This window comes from Eulemur rufifrons, chromosome 9 (assembly GCF_041146395.1).
Source record: "Eulemur rufifrons isolate Redbay chromosome 9, OSU_ERuf_1, whole genome shotgun sequence".
Taxonomy (NCBI): domain Eukaryota; kingdom Metazoa; phylum Chordata; class Mammalia; order Primates; family Lemuridae; genus Eulemur; species Eulemur rufifrons.
In genome coordinates, this window is record NC_090991.1 from 15,564,352 (window position 1) to 15,592,239 (window position 27,888).

A 27,888-nucleotide genomic window follows, 5' to 3' on the forward strand; every position below is an offset into this window, starting at 1 on the left:
GGCGCTGCTGTGGGGCCCCAGTTGTGGCCCCAGCCAGGGTCCCCTGTGACAAGACTTCAGGGCAATCAAAAGCACCCTGCTGGGAAAAGATTCTGAAGTGGTAAGAACAAGGACATTTCTTTGCAAATTTCCCCTTCAATTAACAAACATTTCCTGAGCACCTTTATACGTGAAATACTGCAGGAGACACAGTGAGGGTTGGCTGCACAGCCCGGCCTCTGCTGGGTTATAATCAGGATGTGTAGGAAACTGGGAATGCAAAGCAAAGGCCAAACAGAGAAGAACACTCTAATTGTATTAATCAGCTTTCAATTACTTACAAATTGTCCTTCCTCCCTCTCCAGCCCATCCCCCTCAGATCCCGCCTGCATCCTCAAAGCAGCCTTCTTGTGCCAAAGGGACGTTTGAGAGGCTGGAGGAATCATGCCTAGAATCTTGAAGAATGTAGAGTCCAATTAGCTTTTCCAGTGATTACAGTATAACTTTGAGTGAGTCACTCTGGTTTGGTTTTGTTTGTTTTGTTTAAGTGGATAGGATTAAAGGCTAAACAATAAACGCCGTGAATTTCCGGTTTGCCTCACAGTGTGTTCAGAAGCCCTCGGTGCAGGCCTGTCCCACCCCAACTAGCACGCCCAGGAGAGCAGGTGAAAAACGAAACTGCAAAACCGCAGCACAGGGGAGGTGACGGCCAGCCTGCAGCCAGGCTGCCCCCCGAGACGTCGAGTGGACAGCGTGGACAGCGTGTCGTGGCCCCCACCCCGACCCCGGGCCTTGGGAGTGACCTGGGCAGCCTTCCTGGCACGGCAGGGCTGCAGGTTCTGATGTCACACAGAGGCCAATCTCCCTCTTCCAACTCTGCTGTCATCCCTGGGAGATACGACTTCCGGAATACAGCCAGGCTGGCGACGTGAGCTGCCTCTGGGAAGGTATGTTTCTTTAAGCACAGCTTAGCGTGGAGAGGTGGGGAAGGCCACACAGAAACGGCACAAACCAGGGGCTGCAGTCCTGGGCTGCGAAGGCCCTCGAGGGCCAGGTCACAGGACAGCCAAAGGTGCCTCCGCTGTGCATCAGAGGTCACAGGTAAAATCCCAAAGGAAAAGGGCTAGGAGAGGTGGCCTCTGGAGCAGCCCTGGGGTCTGCAGAGCTCTCTGCATTTGAAAGTGGACAAGTGGGGACGGGGAGAATCTGCCACAGAGCTGAGGAGGGCATATGTCATTCCGAAGATCCTGACGAAGGGGAAACCTCCAGAGTGTTTAGTTCAGGTGAATGAGGCAGGCTAGGGTTCAGCAAAAAACTAGACAAGTGGTTGGTGTCTTAGAAAGATGAAGACTGGCCTTCTATAAAACAGAAAGCCAGAAGAAGAACATGGGCAGAATGGGGGACATGATGGAGCACCGCAGGGAAACCAGAGAGGAAAGAGCAGAACCAGAACTTACACGGGGCAGGAAAGAGCAAAAGTGACCGTGTAGACAATGGAAGCTCTCATCTATGCTCGTGGGAGCACCAACTGGTACAAGTACTTTGGAAAACGACTGGAAATTACCTAACACCGTTGAACATGGGCACAGCCCATGGCCCAGCAGAAACTCCTGTAGGTGTGCAATCTGGAGAAACTCTTGTACATGTGCTCCAGGAGACGTGAATGTTTATGGCAAAGTTATTCATAACAGCAAAGGCACTGAGAATGACCGCAGTGGTCGTCAGGGGCAGGATGGATGAGCAGGTAGGGGTGTACTCATTACAGTGGGATACAGACAGCAGTGACGGGAACGAATGCAGCCACATGCATGAACACAGGTCAATTTCAAAACCATAATGTTGAATAAGAGAAGAAATGCACAGTCAAATACACATCTTATTTATGTCACATTCAAATACAGGCAAACTAAGCATGAAGGCTTTTGTGGTGTGGTACTGATCTATTTCTTGGCTTCAATGGTGTTTAGTGGGTATATCTGTTTTATAACGATTCTTTAAACCATACACAAATGTTTTTGAAGACTCTTTTCTACTTAGGCTACCTGTACATGCACACGCACCACGGAAAACCTCGGAAACCAACTACGTCAGACCTCGCCCTCCCCCAGCCAGCGATGGAGAAGAAAAGCTTTACGATTTTCCAGAATGGAGGGAAAAATTAAAGGGGTTGAAAACGTCTTGTATGAAGATGATGAGTACAGAAGACAGAGAATGGGATTGCAACCTTTGCCTTAGTAAGTGCTCTCAACAGGAAACCAGAACAGTCGCGTCAAAGCGATAAACAAAAACATAATTGCAAAGCTTCCCTGAGTCAAAGATCCAGATGTGTTTGTTCTCGACAAAAATCAGTGGAAATGACCTGGGCATATCCAGACACAATTTTAAATTTCCAAATATAAAAAAAAAAATCCAACAAGTTATTTCAAGGAGAATAAAAGCATAATTCTGGCTTCAGACTTCTCCCCCACGTCTCTGGTTTTGCCTTTAAAACTACTTTGTGCTGTGCACTCGATCTTCCCATCCTGCCCTGACTTCAGGGTCTTCAAACACTTGTCATCCCACGCTGCATCCTCGAAACTGCCTTCTAGTTCATGTTCCTTCTCGGGGCTCTTCACATGGGCCTGACGTGCTGTTTAACCATCACTGAGGGCCGTGCCGCTCCCTCTGTTGTTTCTTTACATCTTGAACACACGTCAGAGTTTACAAATCACCACCAAGGAAACCAGGCAAGTGACTAAAGAGTGTGCCAGTTCACAGAGGGGATGGAACGGACAGCGAGTGTCCAGAGTCGGGCAATGGAACACTTATATAGGCCACTAGTCTAAAACAGCAAGCAGCTAGTTAGGCAAACACTTCAGTTTCGTGTGGTCACGAGAACATTGTACTGATGACAGCTGGCGCAGAGGAAAGCGGGGATGAGAGAGTTGGGGGCGCCAACCAGGAATCAAAAATTAAAAAATCATCAATAAGAAGCAAATGATAAGGAAACATCTGTGGCTGTTAATGGGAATGACAAGGTTCGTTGCTCTAAGAAATGACTAAAGTATAGTTTGAGTTTTAAAATTCATCAGTAATATCGTTAGTGTTTAGAAGTGAAAATGGCTCCTTTGGTTCTTTTTCAAACATGCCTATACTTTTTTTAAAGTTCCTATTTGTTCCATTTGGTTTTTATTCCTTCTACCTTTGAATGAATATTTTTTAAAAAACTTATTTATAAATAAATTATCTTTCACAGTTTCACTATCATCTCTCATTCCCTAGGTCCCAGTCCTCCCAGCTGCTACCTGCGCCTGCTCCGTCATCGTGGTTCTTTTTTTCATGTGGTTGGCAGACAACAGAGGTAAAATCCACAGAATTCTGGGTGGGGAAGATTATGGTCAAATGTATTATCAATCAAGTTGTCTTTTTTGCATAAAGGCAACAACTGTCAGATAGCAAAGGACTCCAAAAATATGCCACTATGTGCCCTTTTTAAAAACTGCACAAAATTATACATCAGCTAATTATGAGATAAGTAAAAATAGTAACTCAAGGGTCTATAAGAAAATAAATACTGATGTTTATTTTTTCCTTCTAGGAATCTATCTTAAGGACGTAATCTAAAATGTAGACAAAGAACTATGCACACAGTTATTAATAAGAGAAAAAATGGAAACAATTTAGATGTCCTAAATTAGGAGAATATCCATAAGACAGATTATCACTGAGAATGTTTACAAAGAGTTCTTGATTACATTGGGAAATACTTGTGATAGAAGGTTAATTTTAAAACATACGTTCAAAAATATTAAAAAAAAAAAAAAAGACACAGAAAAAATAGTGGAAGTAAACATGCCAAAATGTTAACAGTTGTCCCTGGGTAGTAAGATTCTGGATTTTGGGGGTGTGTATATTTCTTTATGCTTTTCTACACATTATAAATGTTCCTTAATGATCCATATTAATTTTATAACCAGAAAGGAGTAAAATGTATATAATATTTTTTAAAATGAAAACTCTTTCTTTCTTTCTTTTTTTTCTTTTTGACAAGGTCTCACTGTGTTGCCCAGGCTGGTCTTGAACTCCTGGCCTCAAGCAAACCTCCTGCCTTGGGCTCCAAAAGTGCTGGTACTATAGGCATGAGCTAGCATGCCAAGCCAAAAAACGAAAACTTCTAACGGTAACAACAGATAAGAGCTTAGCTGGCCAATACTAAGTAAGGAAAATAAAACACTATGCTACTGGCTCTGACAGTACAGCCTACGATATATTCATAACACAGCAGAGTATCCTTTAAAAGGGCGGGAGGTCAGATCATGTCTCTGCTCTACTCAAGACCCTCCAAAGGCTTCCACATTTCATGAGTATAAAAGCCAAAGTCCTTACAATGGTCTCTAAGGACCAACACGATCTGACCTCCTACCACATCTCTGACCTACTCTTCCCAACACCAACTCCTGTCATACTGTGCCTCAAATCCACCTAGCACACACCTGCCTCAGGGCCTTTGCACTTGCTGTATCCCTACTTGGAATGCTTTCCCTCCACATAGCCACATAGTGTGCTTCAGATCTCTGCTCCAAGGTCATTTTGTCAGTGAGTCCCTCCCTGACCCCCAAGTAAAGGAGCAACTACTAAAGGAGCAACCACTGTTCCCAGCACCACTTCTGAGACATTGCAGAATTCACTGTGTCTGTTTCTCCCTCTCCCGCTAGAAGAGCCGATTTGCCTGGCACAGAAGGTGCTTCATAAACACGTGTCGAATGCCTAAATGAACAAATGCGTTAGACCGTAAGCTCCCCAGGGGCAGAGGGGCTCGGGCTCACACTGCTGCACGGCGAAAGTGTATAAAACAGGCAGCAACGCCAACCTGACGGCCCCAGGAACGTTTAAGCAGCATTTGACTCATTCCAGAAAAAAATACTTACAATGACAGCCAGAGACACGGAAGTGAAGCACCAAAAGGAAAGGAAGATAAGAGTGCTTGGGCAGAGCGGTACCAGAGTTCCCATCAGAAAATCCAAGTTCTTCCATTAGGATTTGGCTTTTGCTGCGGGACGGAACTCCAAATTTTTATCACAGACTCAGAACCAGCTTAAAAATCTGACATTTTAAATGCGTTTCTATCTAGCTCTCTTCATTATGATTAGATATTTTTCTGAGAAAAAAGGCATTAAGAAACCAATTACCCTGGCCTTCTCCTACCCCAAAGCAGACGGGAAAATCCAGCATATGGGTCTGGCACCCACAGGCACCCAGACCCCACACGTGCACGTTCACGGCCCCACCTGGGCCTACTAAATGCCCACCATGTACCTGGTGCCGCAGAGACGGAACGTTCTTGATCTTGCAAAGTTTTACTGGCCTCTAAAATTTCAAGGACAAAGTGATGGCATAATGCATAGCCTCGTATTCTTTGCCTTAGGAAAGATAAGAAAATTTATCTAAGCTATTTCGGACTTTTCTGGGCACTGGAGTGCGCCGGAGATTAGGGTGGGCTGGTGGGCGTCCCTCCCCGTGTGGCAGCTCAGGACTACTAAGGAGTGTGAGGGTGACTCGTGGTGAGGCTGGACGGGGCAGCGGCCTCAGCTGCCCTCCGCTAAATCAGTAAGTTTGCTAAATTCGTCTTTCCTTCCAGCCACCTTCTTTCCCTTGACAGCTCCTTCATCTCTGCCCTCCCACAACTCAGCTGCAACCATCATTTGACTCTGCTGTTTCTCCCCAGAAGATAATGTTTTAAGAAATTTCCTCTCTCCTAGATATCTGTATCACTCTTTTGAGACAGAGTCTCACTCTGTTGCCCAGGCTGGGGTAAAGTAGCATCATCATAGCTCACTGCAGCCTCAAACTCCTGGCCCTAGGGATCCTCCTGCCTCAGCCTCCTGAGTAGCTGGGACTACAAGTGGGCGCCACCACACTCAGCTAATTTAAAAAATTTTTTTTGAAGAGATGGGGTCTTACTATGTTGCCCAGGCTGGTCTCAAACTCCTGGCCTCTAGTGATCCTCCTGCCTCAGCCTCCCAAAGTGCTGGCATGACAAGCATGAGCCACTATGCCCTGCTGATATCTGCATCCTAAAAAGGATCCCCCGAAGACTGGAAGGACTTCAAGTTCACAGGGGGAACTTCTGGCTGGGGAGGAAGGGACATCTCTAATATTAGTATTTATGGAGCACCCACTCTGTGCCAGTCATTTGGTACACTTTAATGTTCTTGCTGAATTCTCACAGGAACTCCATGAAGTAGGTATTATCATCTCCACTGCAGGATGAGGAATCAGGGACTTCCAGGTGAGACAGCACACTGGTTTATACTGTCAGGCCCTGCCTGTTGCCTTCCCTCTTCCAAAGACACAGCAATAATAGATGAAAATATTTTAAAAGCAACAAGCAAACTTGTCTGTGCTCCAAAACAAGATATATATCTCAGTGGATCAGAAACTCAAAATATTTACTATTTTGAGGGGCTGACGGCACAGTCTGCTGAGCTCTGGGTCCAGGAACAGGTGGATGCAGCTGGGAGACTGGTCCTCTAGGGCACGGGGACTAAAAATGTCCCTTGGGAGGTGGGGGGGACCAGAGCAGAGTCACTACAATGGAGCTGGTGAGTGGGTTTCCCACCTGGGAAAGGAGGCTGAAAAAAGCAGGGTCCCACCCCAAGACTAGAGGGAATTGAAGAAAGTGAGCTCAGAGGAGAGGAGGCCGGCAGTGGCGCACACAGTGGGGCCCGGGCCAGGCTGCCGGGGCCAGAATGCCTGGCTCTGGGAACAACCCCACTGTCACTGTGGACAAGCAGCTCACCACAAACCCAGGGGACCCAGGACCTAGGTGGAGGCAGCTGCAAAACCGCTAGGCGAGGGGACTGGGGTGGGAAAGACAGAGACACAGGCTCCCACCCTAGATGAGCACACAAACTGCAATTCCAAAACGCCCGAGGAAAACTAGCCCCGAGACAACCTACAAAACGAACAGGTGAGGGGGCGGGGGATGGTCCCGAAGAGAGACTGGGTGACTTGGGAAGCAGAACTGAAGAATTCACCCAGAGAGCACGACAGAAAGATAAAGAAATAAACAACCAGGAAAGGGCAGCTGGGAGCTGTGGAGGGTGGTTGAGAGGCTCCAAAATGTATCCAGCAAGATGTCCAGAGACGAGAGACAGAGGGGCAGGGCAGCAACATTCAAGGATATTATGGCCGAGAACTTTCTAGAATTGAGGTTTTACGGATCCTCAGATTAAAAGCACATACCAAGGGCCAAGCAAGATTAAAAAAACAAACAGACTGACCAAACAAACAAATCTGGGAAACCAGGGGCTCATTCTGCCCCGCCCTGCCCGCCTGGCCCTTCCCAGCAGCCACCTGCTGCGATTCGGCTCCACTCCAACCTGGTGCCATGAGGAACGCCCGGGGCTTGGGGTCAGGAGATGTTCTAGCCGCCCCCACCCCCAGCTGCTACTGCCTCAGAGCCCTTGCTGAGTCTTGACTCCCTCCCCTAAAATGGGGCTGGAACTAGAACTACGGAACCTCCGCACGGGAAGGGACATTGGGGGTGGCACCCTGGCGGCAGACCGCGGCTGCACCGGATCTCCAGCTCCCCCACTAACCGGCCCGGTGCTCGAGAGTTACGTAACCTCTTGTGTCTCCATTTCCCCACCAGGAAAAGGGGCCAAGAAGAGCACCCACCTATGGGGTTGTGCAAGGATGAAATGGATTAATACAGGTAAGGGCGTGGTCCCCAACCTAACCTGGTGCTGTTAGGGACCAGGCCGCAGAGCTCCCCCACCCCCTCCCCTCCCCCCTGCACCTCCCCCTCTCCCCAAAAAATTGTCTTCCATGAATCACCCGCGTCACCGCCTGAGCTCTGCCTCATGTCACATGAGCACTGGGGAGCGGCTGCAAATGTAATAAATGTAATGCACTTGAATCATCCCCAAACCATCCTATCCCTGTGGAAAAGTTGTCTTCCACGAAACTGGTCCCTGGTGCCAAAAGGGTTGGGGACTGCTAAGTCATAAGGGACTCAGCACAGTGCCAGGCACATTGCAGATGTTCAACCTGGGGTAGCTGCGACTACTGCTATAATAATCCCCACCAGATGCCATGTGCACACACGCTCACCGTGAGGGGCTGCCCACTGAAACCACAGGCCCCCAGGTAGAGAGCCAGGGCCCACTGCCACCTCTGCGCCGGGGAGGTGGGCAGCAGGTTGTCCCGCCCCACGCGCCTCCCCTGGACACCCTGGGCAGTCCCTTCTTGACCCCCAGAGAAGCCCCTCCTAGTGCCCAACCATCCATTCCCCGTAAGCCAGCGTGCAGCCCCCACCAGCCCAGCCCGCCCTGCCGCCCCGCACACCCTACCTCTCTCTGCTCGCTGCAGATCTTACACAGCCACAGGGGCCGCTTCTGGCCAGGGCAGGCCTCGATCCCACATTTGGTGCAGACTTTCTACAAGAGAGAGGACACGGGTCGTGAGTATGTCAGCCACTTCCTCTCAGCTAAGGGGCTGAGACAACTCTAACCAAGGGACACTTTGGTATCTTCCAAGGGGATGGCTCTTGCTTCGGCCTGGAAGGGCAGAGCACCCAGAAGACACAGAGAGCCTGAAAGTCTTTAGCTGGTTTTGGGTGCCACGGCTGTGCCCCATCCATGGCTCTCTGCGATCAAGATTCCCTCCACAGTGAATCAACGCGCTCGCCGATACTCACAGCTGCATCGTTTTTAATAGCAAAGAACTGGAAACCACCCAAACGCCCAGCACCGGGGAAGATCCAGGCAAACATGACAGAATGTGGTACGGCCTTTACGTGGTGGCGCTACCTGGGTGTGTGGGCAGGAAATAATGCTATTCCACAAGGGACACATACACCTGTATATGATCATACAAACAACCTCACCTATGTGCCTGACAGGTTATAGAAGATGCCACAGTGAGGAACGCTAGTGATCACCTGAGCACCTACTTTGTGCCCAGCCCCCCTGAATGATCCCAATACTAGGAAGCTTTAAGCCTGTTTCACAGACGAGGAGGACCCTGGGGCTTGGAGGAGCTTGAGAATTTGTCCAAGTTCACACAGCAAGTACGTACCGGATTCAGGTCCGACTCTAGAGCCGTTTTTTCATTTTCTCTGGACACAGAAATAGTCAGAACCTAGATTCTTACAGTTTTTTTCCTTCTACAGAGTTGTTTAAACTCGTAACATCTAAATACAGTCAGTCATGTGTGGCTTAACAATGGGGATACGTTCTGAGAATCGCGTCGTTAGGTGATTTCATCATCGTGTGACTGTCACAGGGTCTCACGCAGACCAGATGGCAGGGCCTGCTGCACACCTAGGCCAGGTGGCACAGCCTATTGCTCCCAGGCTACAAGCCTGTACTGCACGATACCGTGCTGAATACTGTAGGCGGTTGTAACACTGTGGTAAATGTTTGTATATCTAAACATAGAAAGCTACAGTAAAAACACAGTATAATCTTATGGAACTAGCATCATCTACGCAGTCTGCTGCTGACCAAAATGTCACTATGTGATGCATGACTACTTATTTTGCTTCCCCTAAATGCATGGCAACAAGCAGAGGTGGGAAAGGCCGAGGGAAACACGCTGCGAGGCAGAGGTGGATTTGTTGGGGCTGAGACTGGCTCCGGGCTAACTCAGGCAGAGTATGATTCAGCGATCGCCAGCGACTCCTCCTCAGAGGACTGTTGCTCCAGCTCATCAATCTTTCTGCCACATGGAAGCCACCCGGTCCCCATGAGGGTGGGGGCTCTCTCCAGCCCCCCACCGAGGGAAGGCTGGATCTGTCGCTTGGCCTTTTCTGCAGGCTGCCAACTGAGCAAGGAGCACACCTCTCTGTGGAGAGGGAAATGTCACCGACTTGGCTTCTCAAAGCATGTCGTCACTGGCCTGATTGGGTGGCTGAGCTCAGTGCTGCAGGAGGGGAGGGCGCCAGCTCGCTGGGAGAGGAAGCTGTGATACATTGGGGCCGGGTGGGGGGAGATGGATTTGCTACCACCCAACGCTCAGGTATGAGAAATGTCACTTTCTTTTATTTCTCCAAGGAAATGTAATCCACTCCAAGCTCCCGCCCCTCTGGGCTGGCAGTAAATTCCATCCCAGGTCCCAGCCATGATAGAGGCCCCTCCCCAGCTCTTCTGAAGGTCCCAGGTTTGGGGTCTTTGGTGGTCCTGTACATCTGCGGAGGGTCCCCTGGGTGCTGTCCACACTGTTCACCGCTAGGCTCCAAGCTCTCATGGTCCCTTGAAAGGGGGGTGGGGGACTTGGCCACTTCTGCGCTAATCTTGGGTTTGGGATCTTTGCCAGGCTGTGCTGAGCCTCTCCAGGGACCAGCAGCCCATCTCCCCGGATGTGTGAGCCACCATCCCTGACACGGTCTCTCCCTTCCTCCACAAGAGCTGTCTCTCTCCACCCCTCCCACGTTCCACCCCAATCCTCCTACCTCCAGGACAGGGTCCCTTTACCCAGGGGCTCTCCTCCCCGGGGAAAGGGGAAAGGAAGGAGGCGCTGAAGCCAGCTGGCTCCGCTCGCCTTGCTAATTGCCACTCTCCCATCTGTATATGGCACACGTGCGGATGAGTGTGGCCTCCCGGAGAGGGAGCTTTTCCTCCCGCGCTCTTTACATGCTCACAGGGTTCACGGACAGCTCACCTCACAAACACACAGAGTGCTCTGTCCCTCCCAAGGCTGTTGAGGGAGACGGTGCCGGGAACAAGGCAGGACTGAAACACCCGTGGCAACCACTTACTGAGCAGTTACGTGCGCCAGGCACACAGCCCTGGCAGCAAAGTATGAGGGAGGTGGGTATCACAATCCCCGTTGTACAGAGGAAGAAGCGGAAGCCCAGAGATGTTACAGACTGCCCAGGGTCACGCCCCAGCCACAAAGCAGGATCTTCCTCCAGATCTCAGGAGAGCCGATCACGCCCTCCCCTGCCCAGGTGTCAGGCTGGTGCCCACGGCTACGAAGCTGGTTCCGCTCAGGCGGGTCCCTGCAGATGTGGCTGATGGCTCTCAGATGAATGGAAGAGGAGGTAACACAGGGTGACCCTGGTTCTAGAAGCAACCACTCAGGCTGGGGAGTCTGTCTCTGCCCTCTGTGCCATCTCTCAGGAGGGAGGACAGAAGTTTCCAGCTATCGGCAGGAAGCCCAGGCCCAGGGGCCTCCCCGCTGACACCCCACAGGCATCCCCAGCTTCTCGGGTGGCTGCTGTCCCTTACACGCAGAGCCAAGAGGGAGGGGACATAGGGCAGTCTCCGCCCCTGTCTTAATCAGCTTGGGCTGCCATGATGAAATACCATAGACTGAGCGGCTTAAATAACCGATGCTTATTTCTCACAGTTCTGGGGGCCTGGAGTCCCAGCTCAGGTGCCAGCATGGCCGGGGCCTGGTGAAAACCCTCTTCCTGGTCTGCAGATGGCAGCCCTTTTGCCGTGTCTTCACTCGGTGGACAGAGAGGGCTCTGGTCTCTTCTTATGAGGGCACCAAACCCATCATGGGGGCTCCACCCACATGAACTCATCTAACCCCAATTACCTCCCAAAGGCCCCACCTCCAAATATCACACTGGGGTGAGGGCTTCAACACAGGGATTTGGGGGGATACAAACATTCAGTCCCTAGCAGCACCCCGTCCCCAGGACGGGACCCCTAGATACGGGTGCGTCTCATTGTCTCTGTCAACCCTGGAGTCACTTAGCACCCTCAATCCTCCCAGGCACTCCACTCGCGTCGTCCTGCACTGCCAGCGGTGGGGCGGCCTGGTGCCAGCGCACAGGCTTTGGGCACAGCAGGCCTCGGTGGGTCCTTGGGGAAGCTGCTCAAAGCCTCCCTAAGCTTCAGGTGTTCTCATCTGTGAAATGGGATAATAGAATTTATCCCCTAGGGTTGTTTTGAGGATTAACCGAGATACACATAAAAGCAACCAGCACACGATATGCACTCAATAAATGCCACTCACCATTACTATCGGTGACACCCCCCGCCCTGTTCTCAAACCTTGTGCGACTCTCCTCTAGACACACACTGCTGAACACGGCAACCACCGGTCACAGGTGGTTATTTAAATTGAAATTAATTGCAATTAAATAAAATGCAAACCTCAGTTCCTAACCACACTGAGCACATTTCAGGTGCTCCATCGCCACACGTGCCTGGTGGCTACTGTAGGGGACAGCACAAAAATAAGACATTTTTGTCATCACCAGAAGTTCTGCTGGATGGCGCCAGGCCAGAGGACCCTGCCCTCTGTCTCTTGGCACTCAAGACTCTCGATCTGCCCCAACTGCCTGCTCCCGGTGCCCCTCCACGATGCCCACTTCCAGCTGATCAGACTGACGTGCCCCAGTCCATCTTCTGTCTCCACCCTGCCCCACCTAACTCTCACCCGCCCTCCGATTTCCTGATCCACGTAACCATCACCCGCTGAGTGCCCACGCGGAGCACAGCCCTGTGTTGGCAGGACACAGGTGCACAGGGCAGGGCCAGGCCCCACCGAGGAGGCTGAGGGGGAGCTTGCCATACGCAGGAGTGGCAGTTAAGCGGCGTTTTGAAGGATGAGCGTGCACAAGCCCTGGATACGCACCGTATCGTCTGGCTGATTAAACATCTACGCTGTTGGGGGCAGGGCAAGGCACTAGGAGAGAGTGCACAGAAACCGTGTGGCTGGCCCGGTGGAGAGAAAGGCACCCCCATTCCACCTCAGGCAGAGAAGGGGGCAGCGAGGGCTGCCCTGTCCACAGCCCTGGTTTCAGGCTCCCGGCCACCACTGGCGGCAGCCGAGGTCAGGTCCTGCCATCTCTCGGTCACCTTTACACGCCTGCAATGTCTCTGGCTGGCAGGGGGCATGGCGCACTCCTAAGAGGTCAGGGCCACAGAAAGATAACATGCTCCAGTTCAAATCATACATACCTGCTGCTCTATTACGTCTCAGATCGATGAGAGAATAACGAGCCTCTCCCCTTATGGACTTGGTCTCTGTCCCCAGGTTCCGATACAGGAAATTAAGCAGGTGGTTTTTTAAAAAAAAAACCCACGAGCCAGCTTCTACATCAACTCGGTGCAAACAGAAAACTTCACAATCTGTGTCAAGGACAGTCCCTGGGCCCAGGGGTGGCCACTTGCTTCCCTGCCCTACATGGGCTTCCTTTGAGCAGATTCGCCCTGGGCAAGGGAGTACTGGCTTCCCGGGCTCGGCTGCCTCATGCATCTCGCAGCCTGGAACTGCGTCTGAGCGATAAACACACTGAGCCCTGCTTCTGGTCTTGACTCAGAGCAGAAGCGATAAAACTCTAGGCCTTGGGACCACACGTCCTCCCTCCTCGCTCCTGCCTCAGTCCCTCTGTGCATTTCTTTTGCAAATGTGTATCCCACTCTCAGAACACAGAGGAGGGGATGCCCTAGAATTCACCCACAGGACACAGGCCTTGGGGCAGGAGAGAGCAGAGTGTGCCATTTGGAGACAACCTTGGACTTGGTACTTACCTTCCCTGAGCCTCATTTCCTCACCTATAAAGGGTGGTAATGGCAGACCCAGGCCAACCAAGAGAGATGACTCATGAACGTGCTTAGCGCAATAAAAGGTTAAGCAGACAACAACCTCAGCCCTTTGCCGCATGTCTGTCTCGGTGACAGCTTGTCAGTTGTACAGGCCAAAACCCAGCAATCATCCTTGAGCCTCACTGTCCTTCACTCACACCCAAACGATCCATATCCAAGAACTCCAACTATCTCTCCGATCTGTCAATTCCCCCGCCCCCACCATCCACTCGGCCACCGCCTGTGCCTGGCCTGAGCCAAGGCCACACAGGTCTCCCCACCCCTACTTTGGCCGGCCTCCAGTTGGTTCCCAACACACTCCCAGACTGATCTTTTCAAGATGCAAATCTAATCATGTCACTTCTCCCGTCTTTGCCAGCTTAAAAGCTTTCAGAAGCTTCCAGCGGCTGTCAGATGAAGACTACTCCCTCTCCCATGGTGTGCGATGCCTGTTCGGGGTGGACCTACTCCTGGCCAGCCTCAGCTCACACATGTCACCCCCTGCTCCACCACCTTGTCTCCCACTATGAGCTCCAGCCATGTTGGCCTTCCTTCAGTCCCTGGTCCTTCTGCCACAGGCCCTTTGCATGTGTTGCCCCTCTGTCTGGGATGCACTTGGCCACACCGTCTCATTAACCTGTGCATCCCTTGGACCTCAGCAGAAGCACCGCTTCTTCAAGGAAGTCTTCCTGACTTCTTACCCAGTCAGAGCTTCCATAACAAACTCTTGCCTCTCCTCCTCTGTCAAGGTTGTGATTTTACCCTCAGTTGTGTGGCTGTGGAACTACTGTCACTTCCCGCACTGGGCTGTCAGCTCCCTGAGGGCAGAGGCCACATCTGTTTCTGTTCCCAGTGTCTGGCACAATGACTATTCGCAGAATAAATGAATGTACAAATGGGAGCTACTTTTATGTTGTTTTTTTGAGACAGAGTCTTGCTCTGTCACCCTGGGAAGAGTGCAGTGGCATCAGCCTAGTTCACATCAACCTCAAACTTGTGGGCTCAAGCAATCCTCCTGCCTCAGCCTCCCAAGTAACTGGGACTACAGGCATGCACCACCACGCCTGGCTAATTTTTTCTATTTCTGGTAGAGAGGGGGTCTCACTCTTGCTCAGGCTGGTCTTGAACTCCTGAGTTCAAATAATCTTCCCACCTCGGCCTCCCAGAATGCTAGGAATACAGGCGTGAGCCACCTTGCTCAGCAGGAGCTAGTTTTAATATTATCATTGAAAAGGCAAGACGTGGCCGGGCGCGGTGGCTCACGCCTGTAATCCTAGCACTCTGGGAGGCCGAGGTGGGCGGATCGTTTGAGCTCAGGAGTTCGAGACCAGCCTGAGCAAGAGCGAGACCCCACCTCTACTAAAAATAGAAAGAAATTATATGGACAGCTAAAAATAGATATAGAAAAAAAAAAAATTAGCCGGGCATGGTGGTGCATGCCTGTAGTCCCAGCTACTCGGGAGGCTGAGACAGGAGGATCGCTTGAGCTCAGGAGTTTGAGGTTGCTGTGAGCTAGGCTGACGCCACGGCACTCACTCTAGCCTGGGCAACAGAGTGAGACTCTGTCTCAAAAAAAAAAAAAAAAAAAAAAAAAAAAAGAAAAGGCAAGACGTGATCTCTCCTGGAATATGCCAATCTGCTGGGGAGACAAGACGCACAGAGCCGTGACGCAGTCCCTCAGCAGCACGAGGCAGGGTGCACCCACGTCCACACTGAGCGATGCTGACCTGCGGGATGACGGGAGGTCACATCAGGGAGAGCCACTCGCGGGATGGAGTACCCAGGGAAGGTGGGGCTGCCGGCCAGGGGGTCCTCATTCTCATGAATCTCTCAGGGCACAGAGCATGAACCCGGGCTGGCCCAGCCGCAGAGGAAACGACACCAGGAACCCTTTACTAAGGGTGGGGAGCAGGGATGTTCACCCACCCTCCACAGGGCTGCTCCCGCCTGCTTCCCCAGGGTGACGCTGCAGGCCACCGACGTGTGCAGACTCATTCCGAGGCCTGATCAGGTGCCTTCCTCAACATCCTCCTAATTCAGGCCACTTCAGTTATGTCTCAACTCCCTGGAGCCCCCCAGCCCACCGCGTCCCCTTCCCAGACCACAGCCAAGAGTCGGAAAGCACAGTGACAAGGTCTGCGGGGCCACATGTGCCAAAGCTCAGGCACTTTACGCCCAGGCTGGCCTTCGAGCCCTCACTGTGAGCCCCTGACCCGTTTCACGCAGAGTCCCACCAAGCTCCATGGCAGGTCCCAAGCCACCACTGATTAGAAAACAGGACAGGGCTTGGTGCTGATGTAGGGGGAGGGACTGAAACAGCTCTGAAAGCAGACGTCACCATCTCACAGGCACAGCAGTCTGGGGTCATTTAGTCACCAGGTGAACAGCCACACACACCTCTGTGGGCCCTGAGGGCGTCACAGTGTTATCATTTATCACACAGAAAGCCACGTGCATGATGCTCACCCAGCCCAAAAAGATGAAATTGCCTCCAAGTGCTCTGTGCGAGGAGGCCTGAGAAACGTACACCGCGCTGCAGAAATGAATGCTGAAGATGGCTAGTTTAGATATTCGGTGCTTCAATCCACAAACATTTATGTCATACTGCGAGGCATTATTCTAGCAATGTTGAGGATGAAGAAGACATGACCCTTTGTCCGCAAGTGTTCCAAACAAGGAGTTGACAAACTAGCAAAACTCATCTTGAAAATTACTTTCCCGAGAGTTGCAATGAACCGAAGTCTGTAGGTGAGACGGGTTCTCATTACGAACCATGCTGCGGAGGATGTCTGCAGAGGGGCCACCTCGCTGCCCCGGTAAAGCAGGGAAAACAATAACCTCAGTGCACGCACGAAGCTATGTGAAGAGTGAGCCACCACGTGTGTGTTTCATGCCACATAACGTGTTCCTGGTGCTCGAAACCAAGTCTTCAAGAGCAAAAGTTTTGTTGTGTTTTGCAGAAAGCTATGCAGCAATAAAAATGATGATGTAAACAGAAAAATTGACAAAAGTAATGACGAGGCTGTACGGAGCGATATTCAGCATAAATCGTTAAGTAAAAAAAAAAAAAAAAGCATGTTATCAACAGTCTGCATAGTATGACACTCTACCGTATAAATATGTATATGGGCCTATATCTGTTTAGGAGTCTATATATCTGCAGAAAACTATCTGGGAGGGTATCAGCCAAAATGTAAATCAAATTGTGCTAAGTCAAAATCTATTTTAAATGGATAAGCAGAGTTCCTATTTAAAGGAAGCCTATGCTAAAGGCTTTGGGAAATCACTTGCCCTCAACTTTATTTTTTGACCAAATCTGTTTTATTTTGTGGGTGAGGATGGATTCAAGGAGCTGGAAGCATCTGCACATACGGGCAGGAGACAAGACTTATTGGTTGACTGTGGCTCCAATGTACTCAAGCCTGGGTCCCAGATGGTGTCCCTGGGTCACCGAACCCCTCTGGTCAGAGGTTCAGCCCTGCTCAGCCCCCCGGATGTCATCAGCCAGGCTTGGAGATGCAGTGGGGGGCTGTTACCATAGATGGGTACCTGGCAGCCAGGCCCTGCTGCCAAACGACTTGAAATATATATAGTTCAGATATTGATATACATAATTATAAATATTTATACACTTCATCGGGCACTTATGTTGCACCAGGCATCAAGCTGGCTGTTTTATGTAGAATCGTATTTAATTTTCACTACAGCCCTATGAGGAGGGTATTACTGTCCCCGTTTTATAAACGAGGAATCTGAGGCTCGGGGTGAGATAACTTGGCACCGGGAAATGGAATTCGGACCCCGTTCTTCCGGAGCCTCAGATCTGGGCCCCCGATGCCCCCGTCGGGCCGGCTCCCTGGGCAGGATGTTCTCCCGAGCCCTCAGCCTCCTGCCTGGACCCACCTTCACCCTCCCTGCCCCGAGTCAAGGCAGGGCTGGTGCCCTGGGCTCCTCCAGAATGAAAACTGAGGTTAAGTCTCAAGCAGCAGAGGGCACGGCCAGGCCCTTGTCCCCATTCATCAGGGACACAGCCAACAGGGCTGGGGGCAGGCAGAGTTCTGGCCCTTGCCCTGACCTCCCGCTAACACCCAGTCACAAAGAGGGCCCAAAGAAGCACAGCCTTGACGTCAGCCACCTGCTGCTGGGGTCTGGGACAGAAGCAGAAGGGACCAGAGAAATATTTCAGAAGGAAGACACGTCTCCCTGTGCTTCCCACCCCGACACCGCGGCAGGGGACTCCAGCCCTCCTCCATCCTGGCTCCCGGGGGGACCAGCCACACAGGGCTGCACCGCCTCTCTTTACCCAGGCTTCCGGAAGGCCACACCACCACCACCACCGAGCAGGCCCTCCCCCTCCATCAGAGGAGCCTCTGCACTGCTCGGGGACCACCTGCAAACCCCAGGTCTGTGCCACCCCCCCAGCCGCCTCTCCCAGTTGGAAGAAAGCACCATCATTTCCTGCTGATTTCAGGCTTAGCTTCCAAAACACCTCCTCCCTCCGCCTGCCACTCACGTACAGTCAGTTACCGCGGCGTCCTGAGCGGAGGGGAGGGTTAAAAACGGCAACAGCATCAGCTCCTGATTATTAACATTCACAGAGCACATAATAAGAAATCATGACTTGGCTGTGGCTTTGGATCATTTCTGCGCCGCAGCCTCGCTGTGCGGGTGTCAGACGCAGGGAAATCAGGGTACTCAGCAAGATGAGGCCGCCAGGCTGGCTGCGGGCAGGGTGGGCAGTGAGGACGTGCGCCCCCCCCCCACCCATTCACTCTTCCTGGCCCTGGCCCTGGCCCTGGCTAACCTCGGCCCCCCTCACAGTCTGGGGGGCTGCGTCCCAGGTTCTAGCCTCTTCTCCAGCAGAACGTGGACACTAAGGAGGTTTGGCCGTCTCCATGGGCTAGGGGTACCCAGTGCGGGTGACAGGAACACGGTGGAGGCAGCAATGGCTTTAAAGAGAGCTTGGGCAGAGGGGTGGACAGGTGTTATTCAGTGAGAAGGTGAGAGGAGAGTTTTTAAAAACCAACAACCCAATAACACACAATCTAAAGGGGAAACATGAGACATGGTGCTTGGTCCAAGGAATTCGGTCATTCAATGGGCACTTGTGGAGCCCATGGTGGGGGGTGGGCCAGGTGTGTGCCCGGCACGAGGTATCAGGAAGTGCCCGTGGCACCGTTGCTGGGGTGAGCAGACTTACAAGTGCCGGCCTGAACGGACAGAGCGTTAAGTCTGACCAAGACTGAAGAGCATTTACACAGAAAGGCGTGAGCAGAAGGGAATTAGGCACTTAAACATGGAAGGGACAGAGTTGTCCCCACAGGGCTGGAGCTGGATCCGTCTCAGGTGAGGGCCAGGACGTCAGCCCCAGAGGACCGGTGAGTCCCTCATGTGCTTGTTTCTGTTACTGTCCTGCCACAGCCACCAGCCTGCGACTCCACCCGAGTCCCTCTCCTCCAGGGCGGGGTGGCCCCAGGACCTGCGGGGCCTGAGGATGGGACATTCAACATTAGGTTTGGTTTTTTCAAACACACAACATTATTCTGAAATTTCAGATAGCACAAAACAAGAACATGGAAGGTGTCCACGTTTATCGAAAGGGAGCCTGTGTTTCGAAATATTACTCAACGCTGCTCAAAAGCCCTGAAGAAGAAGGAACAGAAGCCCAGGCAGGAGGCTGCTCGGGGGCCTCCAGAATCGTCCCCTTCAAACATCAAAGGGGACCAGCCTGGGTCTCGTGGGGCCTTGTGCAAGGACAAATGAGTGAGGATGAGAAATCAACGTGCATACGGCCTTGTCCCTGCCCTGAGGACAGTTCTACCGGGGTGCTTGGACACAACCCTGTCTAGATGCCCCCCGACCTGCTGTGCCCCACAGGGCCCTCTCCGTCACTGAGCCGCCCTGCCAGTGGAGTTCTGTGGAGTTCGGTGGAGTTCTGTGACCGGTGTCAACCTTTCCAGGAGCTCTAAACTCACACTGCTCCACCCTGCCCGGCTTGACAAATCCTTCTGGGACTAGAATCCTGCCGCCCTCATCCGTTCCTTCCGTCCACAAAGGCAGAAACCTGTAGTTTTTGTGCCCCACCTGCCCCCCTGGGCTCCTGGAACTGACGGGGCCTGAGCCATGGCTGAGCCCGTCCGCAGGTCCACATGGCTCCACCCGAATCGCCGGGTGACCGACTCTCAGGCTGTCCTCTCCCAGGCCCACCACGGGCACACAGCAGCAGACAGCTCTCCAACTCCTCTCCCTTGCCGTGAGGAATGGCTGCCAGCAGGGAGGGAAGGAGGGCAGGGGAAGGCCGAGCTGGTGGAGGAAGCTGGCTCGCATCAATCCTGCTCCCTGCCGCGTGGTTACTTAGAGTTACAACTCATAATAACAGTAATAACCCCCATTTATTGAACACTTATTCCCCCCCTGCACCATGCTCAGCGCCCAGCACATATCATCATTATCGCATTTAATCTCATTGACTTTCACAACAGCCCCGTGAGTGAGGCTTTATGATCTGAACACCACGGATGAGGAATTGAAGGCCCAGGGACGGCGGGTTGCTGGGCGAACATCACATAAGGAGAAGGCGGCAGAGCCGGGATTGGGACCAGGGTCCGTATTAATAAAAGAGCTTATATAATGCCGCTTTGTGCAGGACACAGTATGCGTGCTTTACATAGATTAGGCACTTACCAAGGACAGAACTGAGGCGCAGACAACCTAGGTCATTTGTCCAGGGTCACACAGGGTCGTAAGTAGAGGGCTGGGCTGGAATCCCACTCCCAATCTGGCCTCTCACCCACGCGCTCTGTGACTCCCACGCTTGTTGAAAAGGATGCTTACTGGGTCCAGAAAATGGATGTCGCTGGTTCTGAGGGAGCCAGGGAGACGCAAGTGGACAGAGCTGTCCTAGGGACAGTGGGGGTACAGGTCCCCTGAAGCTAAATGGCAGCCCTCTCTATAGATGGGCGTCAGCCATGCCAGGAGCGTGAACAGGGAAACCAAAGCCCAGACAGAGCCAGCTCCGGCCTCCCCCCGCCCCGCCCTGGGTACATCACCAACCTCTGCTTTCCAGAAGCCCTGGGCAGGGGCCTCCCACAGACAACTCACAGGCAAGTGAAGTACCTGCTGCCTGGTGTCACCTGGCCCAGGCTCTGTGAGAGAATCATTCTGTTTCTCAGCCCTGCGTTTGCATCGTGAAAACGCCCTCTCGGCAGCCCCTGAGCCAGCGGCTGCAAATGAGCCTCCCTCCTCGAGGGCTGCCATAAAGCCTCGCCTGGGAAGGGCACTGCTGCCGTCAGCCCCGGCCACCTAAGGAGCTGGGGCTGGCCGAGCAGATCCCACCCAGAGATTCTGCAGTTCCAGGGCATCGACCAGTCTGCGGGCTGCGATCTTGTGAAATACATAGTGGGTTTTCATCCGGTTTCCTGATCCATAGCTCCTCCTAAAACCCTTGGAATCCCGGAGCTGAGAAGAGTGTCTGTTGTGTGTTAATGACATGACTTGAGGATGGGGCTGGTCAGAGGAAAGACTAAGACTGGGTTAGACTTTCAGCCCCACCCCCAACCTCCAGGGAGGGAAAAGGGGCTGAAGGTTGAGTTGATGACCAATGACCAATGGCTGAATCAATTACATAACGAAGCTTCCATAAAGACCCGCAAGGACAGGGTTTGGAGAGCTCCCGGACAGCCAAGCAGGCGGAGGCTACCAGAGGGTGGGGAAAGGGCAGGAAGGCTCTGTGCCCCTCCCCACGCACCTTGCCCTGCACATCTCTTCCATCCGGTGTCCACCTGTGTGCTTTCAGTAGGCTTTATAATAAATAAATAATAACATATAATACAAACAATATTAATAATATAAATAATAGGCCGGGCATGGTGGCTCACGCCTGTAATCCTAGCACTCTGGGAGGCCGAGGCGGGTGGATCGCTCAAGGTCAGGAGTTCGAGACCAGCCTGAGCAAGAGCGAGACCCCGTCTCTACTAAAAATAGAAAGAAATTATATGGACAACTAAAAAAATATATATAGAAAAATTAGCCGGGCATAGTGGCGCATGCCTGTAGTCCCAGCTACTGGGGAGGCTGAGGCAGGAGGATCGCTTGAGCCCAGGAGTTTGAGGTTGCTGTGAGCTAGGCTGACGCCACGGCACTCACTCTAGCCTGGGCAACAAAGTGAGACCCTGTCTCAAAAAAAAAAATAAAAAAAAAAAAATAATAATAATATAAATAATATAATAAATAAACCTAAGTACGTGTCTCCCTGAGTTCTGTGGCTACCCTAGCAAATTAACGCAAGTCAAGGAGCAGGTCGTGGGGACCCTGACTTACAGCCGGTTGGTCAGAAGATCTGGAGGCCTGGACTGGTGACTGGCATGTGAAGTGAGGGGACAGTCTTGTGGGACCAAGCCCTCAAGCTGACGCTACCTCCTCCTTGCACACAGCGTCTGAACTGACTGGGAAGGGACCCCGCCGGAGAGGCTGCGTGGCACTGACTGGTGGCTGGTGGGGAGAAACCAGAGGTCACGGGGTTGCTGGAGTGACTGTGAGAGAACAGGGAAAGGCACTTCGGTTGGTTTTTTTCTGTATTTTTAGGGCCTGACCTCAAAGACCCCGAGGTCACAGCCCCGTGGTTTCAGAAAGCTTAAAGTCTCCCTCGGAGGGCGAGGCAGGAGCCCATGTTGACCCTCCACCATCCCATCTCCTAGAATTTGGTGGATGGCAATGTTAGCCACAGGCCAGGGCTAATGACGTCAAGGGCACTTGGCAAACACTTCCTAAGCCCTTGCTCCCGCAGGCCCTGGACCAGCCAGAGGGGACAGCGAGACGGCAGAGAGGCAAGAAAACGACGCAGGTATAGGCACACACACACAGACACAGGCACACAGGCATGAGAACCTTCCTCCCAGGCCCCCTGCCAAGCCCACCGTGCCAACCCCGCTCACTGTCTGCTCCCAGCCCCTGGCTACCTGCCTGCCTCTGTGCTCTTGCCCAGGCTGCGCCTCATGCCCAGTGAACTTCTATGTATCCTTCAGGAACAACTGCAATGTCTCCTCCTCCATGACCGCCTTCCTTGATTTCCCCCCAGGAAGCACTGGTCACCCCTTCCCGTGTGTTCCCATGATGAGCTGCCATTTCTAGAGCAGCACGGATTGCATGATGTGGGAATTGTCTCTCCCAAGCCTGGGCCCCCACGAAGACTATGACCCCTCTGAGAAAAAGGACATCGTTGTTCATATTTAAATCCCCTGCGTTTAGCAGGCACCTGGCGCCCCGTTGGCTAGGAAGGGAGGAGGGGCTGAGTGACAAGCACGAGGCGCTGCAGGGTTGGAATTCTCTAGACATCTGGGGCCTGGGGTAGCTTTTAAGGAGGGGAGGGACATGATCCAACCTGGGTTTCAGAAAAAGGGCTTTTGCTGAGACTATGGATTCAGTCACTCTTCCAGCCAGTCTGTCCTCCGGTCTTAGCAGAGGCTCTTTTTTTGGAATATTCCCAGATGTCTACGGAATTCCAACTCCTAGCTGGGTATGGGAGGTGAGGGAAAGGAAGGAGGACTCCAGGGTCATCTGAGGCCACCAGCCCAGCCAACACGATGGACGGAGGTTGCGTGAGCAGAGGGGCTGGGGTGGGCAACGATACTGGCAGGTCTGCGGACTGCCCTGCGAGCTGTCCAGCGACAGCTGACACACAGGACTAGAGCTTGGGAGAAGGGTCAGGAGGACAGACACTGAAGAGGGAGACAGCACACGGGTTGGGTGCAGCTTCGGGACTCAGGGGAGTGGGGAGGCCTTGTGGTCACTAAGCCTTTGATACTGAGACAGCCAAGGGGAGACTGCGGGGAAGGCCCTGCCTCGCCGGGGGCAGGGAGTCGGGCGGCAGTGGGGGTGCAGGCAGAGGAGCAGCTCAGCTCCGCTTTCTAGAAGTCTGCGGGGAGGCAAGCAGAGAGCTGGGGCAGGAGGGGCTTTAGGCTGAGGGAGACACAGGGATAGAGCTGGCGGAATAGGAGCTTAGGAGGAGAAGGGGGAAGAGGAACCACGCTGGGGCCAGGACCTGGGAGAGGCAGGAGGGACCCAGAGCACAACCAGGGGCCCAGCTGGATGCCAGACAGCCAGCTGCCCAACATACCCGAGAACAGAGTGAGGGGTGGGGGAGGCTCGGGGTGACTGGAGAAGGCCAGGCCAGGATCTGCCAGAAACCAGGTCAGCAGAGACCACCCCCCAGCGCTGCCCCCACCAACTGGCTGTGGGCATTTGTGCCCCTCCACAGCCCCCTCTGTCCCGGGGTAGAGCACTGACCTCCCCGACTTGCCAAAGGTCGGTCTATGTGAAAAATACTCTTAACGTCCTAAGAACAAGAGCACTAATGGCCACCTAGGGCGCCTGGTGACGTGCAGGAACAGAGCTCCAAAGGGAGTGATGGCAGGTCAGGCCAGGGAGAGTCAGGCCCACCCCGAGGGCCTTGGACCTCCCGGCTGGGTGTTTCATTCATGCTGCTAAAGTCAGCAGGTGGCAGCCAGGGAGTGGACTGAGGCCCTGGATACCATGCGGAGGCATTTTAGAGTTTATGCTGTAGGCAGTAGGGAGCCACTAAAGACTTTAGGGGGAGGGAGAGAGCAACATGATCAGAGCCGCATTTGGGCAAGATGAACAAACAGAGGAGCAGAGAATGGGCTGGAAAGCAAATAAGACTCCACCATAGTCGGGGGCCCTACAGTGGTACAGCAGCCGGACCCCTGGGCCAGCAACCCGGGTGCTCAGGCCTCCCTCCCTGGAAGGCGCAGCCTGCCCTCCTGTCTGAGCCTCCAGGGCAGAGGGTCTCCGGAAAGCCTGGCAAATCATCACCCCTGTCGGCTTCAGCTTCTCCCTCTGTAACCTGGGAGCACCCCACCCCCCCCACAGAAGGCAGGATGACGAGGGCAAAGAAGGAGTTTAGAAGGGACAAGGCTAAAGGATCCCCAAGAAGCCTCCGATGACAAAGGCCTCATTCTCAGATTTGAGGCCAAGGCTGAAGGGAGACAGACCGGCTCCCCCACCAGCAGGAGAGCTGCCCTGGTGCCATCCCGAAGGGGAACAGGAGAGGCTAAATCCACCCCAAGGTAAGGTCAGTGAGTAGCAAACAGCTGCAGGGAAACGTCACAGCAGGAAGCACAGGGGCGACTCGGGAGCAATGACGAATCGCAGGCCTCCTGAGGTACAGCAGCTTGCGGCCGGCAAGGTGTGCAGCCCCCGGCCAGGCTGGACTGGAAATGTCATTATCTGTTATTTACCACAACAGAGGACAAGAGGCTGCACGAAATTACCGCTCCTGGTAACAGCCGCTAAACAGATTTGCCAATGACGCTTCCTGCTGCCCGCTCTCTCTCAAGGTTGTGCTGACCAGACCCGGGGAAAAGAGCTGCGGGGCTCAAGTGGCAGGGGCCCAAGGGACACAAGTCACTGCAGGACAGCCTGGACAAGCTGCAGAGCCCTGAGCAGTGGCCCTAAGCCTACAGAAGCTCTTACCCACTCAGCCAAGGGGTTAGCCTTCTGAGGACTCTGGCCCACAACTTCTCCATGTGTCCAGCTACTGTCCAGCCACCTCAGGGGTGTGACAAGCCCAGGCCCACTCTGCAGGGGGTACTGCTCCAGGGGGGCCCAGGGCTGGGCGCCACCTGTACTCTAGATGCTGTGCTCTAGGGGCTATGATGCCTTCAGCGGTGTTGGGAGCACTTAGCCATCAGCCTTGGCATCTGGCTTGCAAAGAGCTGGGACCAGACATCATCTTCCTTTGGGAGTCTCCTGCACGTCTAAAGACAATGACACTGCAGAAACATCAGAGGCTCAGGGGGCTCTGGGCAGCACACGCCAGCCCCCACACTGGCTTCCTCCTACCCTGGGGACACAGACTCCATCGCAGCCTGAGCCAAAGCCAGCTGGGAAGCAAACCCGCCATGGCTTTAACACAACAAGCCGAGCTGTGTCCTGGGGGCACAGAGAGGAGCTTTAGCTCCCAGCTGCGGCTGCTGCAGTCCCCAACCCAGGACAGTGATGATGCAAGGGCCTGAGCCTCACAGGAGCAAACTGCGGGAAGGGCCAGAGAGTCTCTCGTCCAGCCCTTTCCTCCTACAGGAAGGCCCAGCTAGAGGAAACGATTTTTATCTGAGGTCCCTCAGGGAGTTCAGAGCAGAGCTGCCACTGGGCGGGGACTCCTGACTCCTGCAGGTGTGGGCACAGCGGGGCAGGTGCAGCTGAGGTTCGGATGTGTTCTACCCATGAATTCAGGCAACCGCCCCCACCCCACCCACTATGTCTGTCCTCTGACTTACACAAGGACCCAGGAGCCTTCGGGGAAATGACCTTGAACCGTGTCCTCAGCTGGATTTCATACACGGGTGGGTATGTCAGTGTGTGGTGGGAAGGGGTGAGCAGAGGAAGCAGAAGCCAAACCCCAGAGAGGGACGTGGGCCCTGGGACAGAGTCGGACCTAGGCGAGAGGCCAGACTTAGCAGGAAACAGGATGGGAGGTGTCTGCAGCCCTGAGAGTGTGCGGCCAGGCACAGCCCCCCGGCTTTTACTCACACACACCCCAGTCCTGGCCCAGCAGGGTGCGTGAGCAGCCTGGAAAAGAAGGGGTCTCACTCTGATTAGTGTGAAAAACTCATGATATTATATAGCTCCTAAAAATGGAATTAGATTGATATGTATAGACCCAGAGGCCTGTCTTTGATACATGATTATGTGAAAAGATAAAAAAAGGAAATTACAGAATAAGAAATATATTATGGTCCCATTAAGAAAAAAAATATATGCATACACACATGTGTACATTTGTGTGGTGTGGACAGAGAAAGGTGTGAAAGGACAGACTGCAGTCACAGGTGGGAGGACTCATATTTTACACACATCTGTATCGTTCGACTTCTGTTTTAGGGTTGGATTATCTTTCATATGTAATGTCTATGAGGCATCCGGGTCAGAAAATCAACTCAGCTGTTCTCTATAGGACTCTGAACAGAGATAAAATCTGGAGCTTATACAGTTAAGAATTAATGCCTTAGACATGGATTAGATCAGCCAGAGGTTATTATGAAAGAGAGAGAGGGGGAGGGAAAGAGTGCAGGAGGGAAGAAGGCTGTATTATTTGACTTTTTATAATTAGGGAGCAGTTACCATCTGTCAGGCGCCGTTTCTAAGAGCTCTCATTCCAATCCTCACAACCACCCTCTGATGTAGGCAGTATTATTATTCCCAATTTCCAGGTGAGAACACTGAGGCAGACAGAGGAACTAGTCCAAGCCAGGAGAACCCAGGGAGCCAGAATCCAGTGCTCTAAACCTGCATGCAATAGTATAAATTACTTTTTAAAATTCCGGGAAAAGAAAATAAGATAAAGAGATGCTATCCCATTAAATTCTGTAATCTGCTGAACCCCCCCACCCCCCCACCCACCTCCCCCCCCCGACAGCTGTACCTCCCCCGGAATCAATGACATAACCCAGAGGGAAGGAAGTCACAGCCCTCCTCACTTCCGAGCAGCCTGGTGCCCTGGGTGGGGCTCCCGGGCTAGGACAGGGTGGGAGCGCTCATTTGACAAAGGGCCAGGAAGTAAACACGTTAGGCTGTCACCATTCCACTCGGCAGGGTAGTGCCAAAGCTGCACAGACAATATGTAAATGAATGGGCCCGGCTGTGGTCCAATAAATCTTTATGGACACTGAAATTTGAATTCATAATTTTCACATGTCCTAAGTTATTACTCTTCTGAGTTTTTTCCCCCAACCATTTACAAATGTAAAAACCATTCTAGTTTACGGGTTGTACAAAAACAGGTGTCAACCCCTGATTTAGCGCCACCCAGCTCCTGTGTCCTTGGGGTAGGAGGGGAACAGGGTCATGGGGACACCTAGAGTGGGCTCCAGGGGTCTGCACCACGAGGCACACAGCCGGGAAGGCGGAGGCGTTATCAATGCTGGAAACTGCATTAAAGCCTCAAGTCCAGGCACTGGCGGAGTTGGGCTCAGGATAAAAGCCCAAGCTGGGACAAAGTCAAGATGCAGCATAAAAGCCCTAAGCTCTTGGTGGCTGAACTGGGGGCAACCTGTGCCCCCCAAGCTGAAGCTGGCCCCACAAGGGCCAGTCCAGGATACAGGATGGCGCCAGCCTCCCAGCCGAGGGGCCGGGTGGAGAAGCACTACCCTCCCTGGAGGCCCAGGTCACACCAACCGCCTCTGTCCCACCGGGCGGGCAGCTTCACAAGGTGACAGGATTGCTCCTTCTCACACACCTGGGTGAGCTGACCGCACACAGCAGGTGCCTATCGATGGTCCTGGCTCCCTTATCATGCAGACAAGCTCTGACACCTCAACAGCAGGACACCTGTGTGGGGACATCAGGTCACAGAAACATCTCCAGA

The 27,888-nt window shown here is 53.0% G+C and overlaps 1 protein-coding gene across 1 annotated transcript in view; it reads right to left on the reverse strand.

The window, feature by feature from the left end:
• The window catches only part of RPH3AL (rabphilin 3A like (without C2 domains)), a 138,685-nt gene that overhangs the window by 47,895 nt on the left and 62,902 nt on the right, over positions 1-27,888 (reverse strand). Inside the window, 1 exon segment of the mRNA XM_069483503.1 lies at positions 8,313-8,399. Within this exon segment, the coding sequence (XP_069339604.1) occupies positions 8,313-8,399 (87 nt within the window).